Source organism: Cajanus cajan, chromosome 1 (assembly GCF_000230855.2).
Source record: "Cajanus cajan strain Asha chromosome 1, NIPB_CcT2T_4, whole genome shotgun sequence".
Taxonomy (NCBI): Eukaryota; Viridiplantae; Streptophyta; class Magnoliopsida; order Fabales; family Fabaceae; genus Cajanus; species Cajanus cajan.
In genome coordinates, this window is record NC_138517.1 from 31,646,444 (window position 1) to 31,656,685 (window position 10,242).

The window sequence follows — 10,242 nt, forward strand, 5'->3', positions numbered from 1 at the left end:
TTAACCTCGAATATGTACGTATGACTTTCAATTTAAGAAACAATTTCATTGACAAATTTACAATAGTGATGGATAAAGCAATTGCTTCTTTACCTTTACCACCCCAAAGTGAGAATCTGGTTCACATTCTTTTGAAATTGGATAATAAAGTTTGGAATAAATATAGCAAAGAATTATATTTTACTCCTCATCCAAGTAAAATAATATATTTTAATTTCAATTTAGTTTTATAAATCGGATATTTTTAAAATTATTATTTGTTGTTTCATCAAAGACATGGCGCAACGTCATTTACCGACTATCTATTAAAATATTAACCCAACATTCTACTGTATTTAAATTTATAAACATATTAATTATCATATTAAACAATAAATATTACTGTCTATGTTAATAAACATAATTGTCTTTTTATTACATACTTTTGACAAGGATTAGAATCTCCCATCAACAGATTAATAGCTTGTAGCGAATTAAAACACAGATAACATTACTATATTTAAATATATAAATATATTATCATATTAAACAAAAATATTATGATTTAAGATTTTTTTATAATTAAATTGTTGACACGAAATATCCAATTATTTGTCTGTGATTAATTACTGCCAAAAAAAAAAAAAACCTGACTGGACACCTTTAAAAAAAACTAACCTCCCAATCATGCTTTTTATTAGTTAGTATGTATTAGCTTAAGTTGTGGTTTTCTCATTTTAAAATTGCATGCAAATTTTATTGGCATACAAACAAGTTTCACATCGATAAAATAATAAAAGAAATAACAACTTATATAATACAAAAATACTTCAATAATCAATAAGCCTTTTGAGTAATGGCTAAAAAGCAAAACCGTTTAAGCTCAAAGCGGACAATATCTTGTAGAGTATGTTTGTCTAATAACTTATAAAAAATAATACTCATAAATAACTAATAAAATAACCCCCAACAAATTTTAAAAGAATAAATCTGGTTTAATTTCTTTTAAAATTATCTAATAAAGTTTGAAATAAATATATTAATTATCCAAGCAAAACATTATATTTTATTTTTTAATTTCTTTATCAACTTGGTATATTTTTAAGGGAAATGTTATGGTACCCATGAAAATCGAAGGGTTTTAGTATATTAAATTATGTGAATAAATAAATTTTATAAAATAAATTCAAAATAACATAAATTTTAGATTAAAAATTTGTATAAAATGAATCAATAAAAAAGACTAATTAAAAAAAATCAAAGATCAATTTTCATAACAAATTTTGTTTATATATGAAAAAATTAAAAAATTAAAAACAAAAAATTATAATAATATTATTAAAACATTAAAATAAAAAATAAATAATACAACTGAAAAACTAATTTATACTATAAATTAAAAAAAATATCACCAAAGAAAAACTAAAACATATTAACAAAATATTAATATTAAACTTTTTAATTATAATAGATGCTACATTAAGATATAAATTAAAAAATATAAAAATAATACAAAGATATAGAAAATTTTATACAGATAAATAATTAAAAATATTAAATAAAAATAAAAATAAAACAAGTAATTATAATAAATAAAAATAAATAAATAAAATAATTGTTCCAGTACCCTACAATTATAGTGAGTACCGTAAAATTTCTCTATTTTTAAATAACAACAGTCAACAGTTATTTCTGTGTGATTTCTTGTAACTCGAAATTAACATTTTCAAGCACGAATTTAGGACTTTTCTTTCAATAACACCATAGCATGGTTTTAACATGAATATTTTAATTGAAAAAAGTAGTGAAGCAAATAATACTCCACGTGCAGCTATTACAGAGACTCAAAAACATACTTTCACACAAATCTCAAAGTGAATAAAAGATCAACTTTAATTTGTGGTTGCAACCTGGCAATCAAATAGAATTATTTGCTCTCAACTTCCTACTAAGCATTTTATTGCCCATTTTCCTTCTCTGATACTACCTATGATAATTTTGGGATGGTTTCTGCAGCAAGTACAACTGATTGATTCCATGCAAGCACTTTGGATTCTGATAACCAAGAGATAGTGCACAACCTTCATGTGTTAGGGCTAAATGCATCATCCCTTCTGAAAAGGAAATTTTCACCAAACAAGAAAAAATGGAAACTGTTGAATATATGAATTTGAATGCCTCAACTAAGTCTTTTGTCAAATCTTTATACCAAACCATATCACATGAAAGAAATAGATAACACAAAAGAATATAGTGACAACAATATCATACCAACTCGAAATCTGATTATTCAATGTTTTCATCTGAATAGTGTGTTTCGAATATGGAATGAAGCCTAAAAAACATAGACAACTAGTGTAGAAAGTTCTGTTAATTAATTTAATTTTTACATATTTAGTCCTCATCAATCATCACATTTTTATGATAATTTTTTCTCAATACTTAAAAAATAAATATAGTACACTCAATAGTACCTTGTGACTAGTTTTTTTAAACTAGCAGTTAATTTTACCTTTTCTTATGTACTTTGGGGTCGAGGAAGTCAAGGTAGGGGGAGCATTTGTCTCGCCTAGACCTTGTACAACTTAAAAACTTTACAGCATAAAGACACAGTAACAGGTAATGGAAGAATTAATATTCAAAATATGTCATAATCAAGAAAAAGTGATACAACTTGAGAAATTATATGATCTTCATTAGCTGGTAAGGGAAGAATTAAAGGAAATAACTTATTTATTTGCTACAAAAATATTGATAACACCAAAGCAAGACCAAAACATTCAGTTTCAGAATAGAGTAATGCTGTATAGTCCAAATCCATCGTCTGAAATTTTTTCCAAACACAAAAGATTCAAGTCAGTGAACTTACACATTTGACTTTTCAAAAAATTTTAACGTTCGGAAGATATTTTGGAATTTAAATTCGGAGGATTTAGCATTTTTGTTCAGAATATATACCTTATCCTATAAATTTACAACCATGTAGAGCCACAATTGTAATGTGCATACTTGAAAATTAATTATCACAATCATTACTTCGTCCATGGTCATATTCCTTTTCAGTAAGGGTTCTCCGTAGTTTTTAGTAGGCTTGCATATTGTTGTCTTTTGAGTAATAGTTACTTGTACTTACTTGCTTAAGAGCTTAGTAGGTTCAAATGTTAACTTTTTAATAACTTAATGTTGTAACCAAATAAGTTAATATAATATGAAATGACAGAGTCTTCTAAATCAAAGATTTGGTTGTAGACTGGAGGAAGGAAATACCTGAGATTATAGGAAGCACACAACCCAATTCCACGTGCTTAATGGAACTGAGACATTGACATTTGTTGAATGAAATTGTTATATGTCGAGCTGGTTATTGCACTGACCCCGAATCCTAGTACCATATCCGGCCGCATGACAGTAGTTTTTCTGAAGAGTGTGTGATATGTGTGTAACACTATTTGAGCTTGGATTTTAAAGCTTGTTTGATTTTGGGCTCTACTATTTAGGAAGTTAGAACATCTTCGATCGTACATCACACACACATGATTCGACTCAATTGTCCAACGACAATAATCTATGATCATTTCAACACTGTCCCTTTCACCTTCACCATCACCGTCACTTAAAGTGATTTTAACTGTAAGTTCATTTTCAATTGCTGTTCCTTCATAGTTACCAAGGACGAAGCCAAAAATGAAGTTAAGCATGGGAGAGGATGGAGTAGAAGAGAGATCAATAATTACATAATTATTTGTTCTCTTATACTCCAACCACTCTGGAACAAAGCTTCCAGGATACACATAAACAACTTTATTGTGATCTGCAAAATTCATCACACTGATTTGTGCATTCAACTGAATAGCAACTAGAGAATGTTGATCCAAGTTCAAGCAATTCCATAACAGAACTCGTGTCCTGTTTGCCCTTAATTGTTCAACAGATGTTGAAGGGAGCAATAACATTGTCTTCAACGATTTGCAATCTCTAGCGTTTATATTTTTCAAGGATAGGGGAAGCATTGGTAGAGTTTGAAGTGAACTGCAAGATTGGGCATCTAAAGTTTCAAGGGAAGGGGGAAGATTTGGTATGGTGTGAAGTGATTTGCAGTTTCTGAGTTTTAGAGTTTTAAGGTATGGGTGAAGCTTTGGTAGAGTTTGAAGTGATTCACAGTTTTCAGCATCTAAACATAAAAGGGTCTGGGGAAGCTCTGGAATACTTTGAAGTGACTTGCAATCTCTAAAATCTAGAGTTTTAAGTGATGGGGCAAGCTCTGGTATTGTTTCAAGCTCACGGCAACAGCTTAGGTTTAGATGTAGCAGTTGCGTAAGATTGTTGATGGATGAAGGTAACCTCTGAATGCCACTTTCTGTTAGATTTAGTGATTTAAGCTTTCTTTGATGTCCAAATGACGAGGGAAGTGCTTTCATTTGCTTTGTCCATGATAAGTCCAATTTTTCCATATTTTTTGATATAATTGAGAATTCAGTAAGATTCTTACAATAAACAAGGATGAGATAATTGAGGCTATGCATATGGGAATCACTTGAAAGTATGGTAAGGGATCCACAGTAACGAAGATTCAATTTCTCAAGTTTGGCTAGAGAGAAAATAGATGGATGCACAGTAGTCAACCTATAACAAAAAGAGAGATCCAATACTTCAAGATTTATGGCTTTAGATAAATCTGGCAGCTCCTTTAACTCATAAGAATGCTCGAGGTAAACACCTTTTAAACTCACCAGGTTCTGTAATAAAATAGAGATATCAAATGCACTAAATTAGTTAATTTGGTCTCAACGATGCAACAATAAAATTATAACAGTGAGATACTTATTTACCTTCACTCCATCCCAAAGTTTTTCCATTTTGCTCACTTGTAATTTCAATATTACTAGTTTTTCGGCAGAAAAGTTTTGTGGCAAGGATTTTAGAGGGTAACAATCCCAAGAAAGAAATCTTAATTCAGTTGCCAAAAATAGAGGTCCTTCACCAAGTTGAACTTCGAAACCATATGCATCTAATTCGCTTGAAATTTCCAGAAATTTTAGTATGCTCATCTTAGCAAATATGTGAGGCCTTAACTTTAGTCCCCTAATTGTTGTCAACTGAATTCGTATGCTTCTAATGGCCTCAGTAACCTGCCATCAATGTTAAAGAAAATTTTTAACCATCACCAAAAAGCCACATTTCTCTAATAAAGAAAATTCATATGTCATTAAAAAGATATAATTAGTTAGGATTTAAACCTTGTCATTTTTCAGTACTTCATAAATGTCATTGGGATCCCATAATCGGCTGCGGCTTCCAGGGTCTTCAATAGACTCTTGACGAACAATCTCACATCCCATTTCTTGTAAACTATCATGCATAGACACAATATTATCCTCTGAGAAAGATATCAGAGCTTTGTCTTTCAACCTTTCTAGCCCAAAAATCACTGAATTATCACTTTTATCATCTTTCAGTAAAGATTTTAGATTATCTACATTTATCTTTGTAGACAATTTGAGAAAGAAACATGCAAGATCTAGAAAAATTTGTTTCTCTTTGCGATCTAGATCATCAAAACTGAGTTTCATTTTGTCGTAAACTTTCGTAGGAGGAATTTTTTCAAGTTTGGATAATTCACTTTCCCATACTTCCTTATTTTTTCCACAAAGAAGACGAGCTAAAACTTTAAGCACTAATGGAACACCTTTGGCATAATTGACCACCTTTTTTGATAGCTCATTGTACTCCTTGTGAAGATCACTTTTGTTAAAGGCATTCCAATTGAAAAACTGAAGTGCTTCACTGGAACTGAGTTCTGTAAGCGTATATATCTCATTAGCTTTGTTAGCATTAAGCACTTGCTCATCTCTGGTAGTTACAATTATTCTGCTACCTGATCCAAAATTATCAAGAGTTCCGAGTAAATTTTGTAGGTGATCCAAATCATTTACATCATCAAGAACAATAAACACTTTCATGCGACCAATTCTTCTTACAATATCATCGGGCAATGTGTCCAATGTATTAATTTTCACATCACCTTCTAACAATTCAGAAAAGATTTCATTCTTCAAAGGAAGTATTCCATGTTTGCTTGATTGTTCTCTTTCATTTGCTAAAAAATAACAGCCTTCATATTCATACCGTAACTTATTAAATACTTCTTCAGCGAGAGTTGTCTTGCCAATACCGCCCATACCCCAAATTCCAATAAGACAAACGTCTTTTGGTTCTTTGTGTTTGCGTATCATTGATTCCACAATAGCAATTTTCTCATTAATTCCAACAAGTCCTTTTGAGTTAGCGTGTGGTTCAGCCAACTTTGACAACAAAAGATTGACAATTTCTTTAATCAGTTCAGCTTCATTTCTATATGATACAAGCAAAAAGAGTTTGGTGTTAAAAAACAATGTAAAGTAAATAACGAGACTTTGTCAGATGTACTAGAAATCTTTAAAGAAATTAACATTTAGAAATTGAAATATACAAAAATCTATTACATGGTAGTAATTTAACCACAAAATTCAATGGACAAACAAAGCATCGTTGATCAATCAGAATTCTAGCATAACAGTATTGGCTAAAATAAAACGAGTAGCAGAAGTAATGACTGAAAAGCATATAACCAATTTAAGAAATAAAGGTAATATCATCTTACAATTTAACCATTCATGTTATGATAATAAGCGTATAAACTATATTAGAACAAGAAAACATAGAACATTTATGGGAAAAAAGATCTTACTGAAATTTTGATGAGTCAATCCCAGACAAATCAGCAGACTTATTCAAAACACTTTTCCAGAGTTGTACCTTGGTCTTATGTTTTCTTTCATGCTTAGCAAGCGCAGTTTTGTAACTCCCCAATTGATGTCGTACATGTGAGGGTTCTACATGGTAGAAAACAGGAATCACAATCCGTCCATGTTTCTTTTTGCATTCAAGTATTTTCACGAGTTCTTCTAAACACCAACGAGAAGAAGCATAGCCTGTTGAGAATATGATCAACAAAATGGATGACCCTTCAATTGCTTCAACAAGTGATGGCCATATTTCTTCTCCCTTCTCAAGATTTTTATCATCTACAAATGCATTTATTTTCTTCCTTTGGAAAGTGTCAATCAAATGGCTAAGAAACCCTGAACGAATGTCCTCACCCCTGAAGCTAACAAAAGCATCGTACTTCACTTGAGGAGTGTTGTTTTCTGACTCTAAGATGGGTTTTTCATTTTCCTCAACTACACCACCTTTCAGTTTTCGAAACAACCGAAAGGCAAAGGAAAACAACAGACAAAAAAACAAACAAGAGCCAAAGAAATTCAACATATTGGTTTTCGAAAACAACTCAGACACAAAGTATGGTGTTAGATCGCAACAAGTGCAACCACAATTAATGTAACTGCAAAGAAAAAGAGAGTTTGATATGTCTATAACAAGTCATATGATAAAAACATGAATATCAGCTATTTTTCTGGATAAGCATGCTTTCAAACTAAGTTATCTACGTGTCTACGTGTCTGCCTTTCGGTTTAAGAAGCAATTTCTTTTGCCAATTTTTCAACAATGATGGAATAAATAAGCATTTTCTTTTTTAACTTTATGGCTTAAAAGTATTATACTGGGTCCCATAAGATAAATGAAAGTACCCAACTGCATAATCTATTTATTTTTCGCAGATTGAGTAATTTAGGGTTATTTTAAAAATAAATTATTAAATGAGCTTCTTTTAAAATAATTTATATTTTTAAGATTGTTTACCGTAGAATTATTATAGCTCATGATAACTCATATTTCACGTGTCTTTGTTTTTTTTTAATAAATCATGAGAGTTATAAAATAAAGATTATTGTAGCAAACTAATTTAAATCGTTATCAGTTATAACGATATAAAGTGACCTTTACTTTTTTTGGAATTGTCATAATCTATAGTGGTCCAAATAAAAAAATATATTTTCTTTAAGAATATAAGCAATTTCAAAATAATCTTATTTAAGTATTTAGTTTTTAAAATAAGTACATAATAATAGTTAATCAATCTTATCTTTTTAATCTCATCTTTTTTCCCTGAAGATCAATGTCCGCACTTGTTTATTCTTTTGATGGTTTGTTGGCGGTGAGGGTTGGTTTTCGGATAAACTTTTTTCATCACTTCTAAGAAGAAAATAAAAATAAATAAATATTTTTTTATAAATTAAAATTAGATTATATGTAAATTAATTTGTAAATGTTCTTTTATAAAAAAAAATATACGAATTAGCTTATTTTAGTTTATAGAAAAATTTGTATTATATTTCATATTTTTCTCTAAAAAATACTTCTTAAAAAATTTATCCAATTATAAACATAGGAATGGATACTAATTAATAAAGTCCTGCCTAGTTAGTAGGGTGTTTGGGCCAAAAACAAAAAAATTTGCCCATTGTTTTTCTCATAGTTTTAAAAACCGGACCGGTCATTGAATCGATGGGTCACTAGTTAAACTGCATGACTCAGTTTTTTTTTTTTTATTAAAAAAATATTCTTATACCTGTCTGAGGGTACACTCGTAATCTTCAAGTGGGTAGAGGACCGAACGGGAGTTCCAGGTGGATGCTTCAGAGGGGGGAGGTACCTGTAAAAGGCACTCTGACGCTCAAGTCAGGACAAACACGAATCTCTAGAGTAAATAATTAAACAATGACATACCTCGTTACGTGTGACCTATTTATAATATATTTTATACTTATAAATTTTAATAAATTCATATCTTATTTTAAATTTCAATTTTTCTATCTTATTTAAAATTATTTTTATTTTTATTTTGTAAAAAAATATATAAAAAATTACATGTTAAACTGTATATTAATACAAATTAAAAATATAAATAATATGTACATATATAATATGCTTGCAATTGATATCACAATATGTAATATCTACATATATATTATATTATTAAATATATAATATAAAATTAATAATATACTATAAAAGTTATTTAAGTTGTATATTATATAAATAAATACATTAGAACAAGTAGTCATTGTTATATTTAATAAGAATCTTTATTCTTTCATTAAGAAATTTAATTTTCATTATTATTTTTGTGGTTTATGGTCCCTTAAAAAAAAGTGGTTGAACCGGTTTGACCTACCGGTTCACCGGTTGAACCGGAAAATTGACTGGTTCAATCCGGTTTAAAACGGGTCAACTGCATAACCAATCCAACTTAAGGTTCGGACCAGCTGAACCACCGATTCCCGGTCTAATCGGTTTGACCGGCCGGTTCGGTCCGGGTTTTTAAACACTTGTTTTTGCTAAGACATTTGCAAATTTGAACATGTATTATGAAATGATGATGACATTGTTGATGAGAGCTGCTGGTGATTGAAAGATCGGAGAATCCATAAATAGGGAATCTGTGCAGAGAAATGTTGGACTACGTGAAAGAATATCAAGAGTTGAGGCTTTGAGCTAAAAGTAATAGAAAATAGAAATTACATGAAATGGAAATTGATAAAAAGGAGTTATAGTGATTTAGTTCTAAATTAGGTAAAAAAGTTTATCAATTATTTAATAATTCATTTCATTAAACATTAAATTAAATTATTAAATATATTAATTTAAATTTATATAATAAAATACTATATAATTTTTTTTAATAATTTTTAAATTTATCTATATATTAAAAACTTTTAATTTTAAGATTAGATCGTTGAAATTTAACATATATTATAAATTATTAAATAAAGTAATTTTATTAAAAATTATTCTTAAAATAATTTGATTCTAAATGTTAAACTCATATATATATATATATATATATATATATATATATATATATATATATATATATATATATATATATATATATATAAACTTAGAGATAAACTTGAAATTTATCATAAAATATGTAAAATGACACTGAGAAGTTGCTTAAAATTATGAGTTCAAGTAAAAAAAGTAAAGATGAATTTATTTTTAAATAATTTAGTCACGCTTTATTAAAACCAATACAATCGATTTTATTTTCACTGAAATTGTATATATATGTAACATCCTTTTTTTTAAATAAATAAATTTTAAATTAAAATTATTAGATTAGCAAGCTTTTGAAATAAGCCTTGGCTCTTCTTTTCTTTGGACAAAAGTGAATAACTGACGGAGATTACAGGAAAACAGCTGTAAACCTTTATCATGTATGTTTTGGAGTGTCACTACTGATCTTGCAGGTTTAGAAGCAATTTTATGGAAAGTACCACAAATATACAATAATGAAGGAAAAACAATTGTATTTTAGCT

At 28.9% G+C, this 10,242-nt stretch overlaps 1 protein-coding gene across 3 annotated transcripts; it reads right to left on the reverse strand.

The window, feature by feature from the left end:
- Window positions 1-1,702: 1,702 nt before the first annotated feature.
- Window positions 1,703-7,443, reverse strand: LOC109803444 (disease resistance protein RPV1). Of its 3 annotated transcripts, XR_014427574.1 has the most exons (6): window positions 6,707-7,443; window positions 5,217-6,330; window positions 4,809-5,108; window positions 3,247-4,715; window positions 2,492-2,803; window positions 1,703-2,093 (listed from the first exon to the last, which is right to left on the reverse strand). XR_014427574.1 is itself a non-coding variant. In XM_083059186.1 (5 exons), exons 1-4 carry the CDS (start codon window positions 7,285-7,287, stop codon window positions 3,285-3,287), a joined length of 3,426 nt encoding a protein of 1,141 aa, XP_082915312.1. In that variant the 5' UTR covers window positions 7,288-7,443; the 3' UTR covers window positions 1,703-2,803; window positions 3,247-3,284. The 3 variants fall into 3 exon arrangements, 2 of the variants coding, with proteins under 2 accessions (XP_082915312.1, XP_082915310.1); XM_083059186.1 differs by having other exon boundaries at window positions 1,703-2,803; XM_083059184.1 differs by lacking the exon at window positions 2,492-2,803 and having other exon boundaries at window positions 6,707-7,442.
- Between the last annotated feature and the right edge of the window lie 2,799 nt (window positions 7,444-10,242).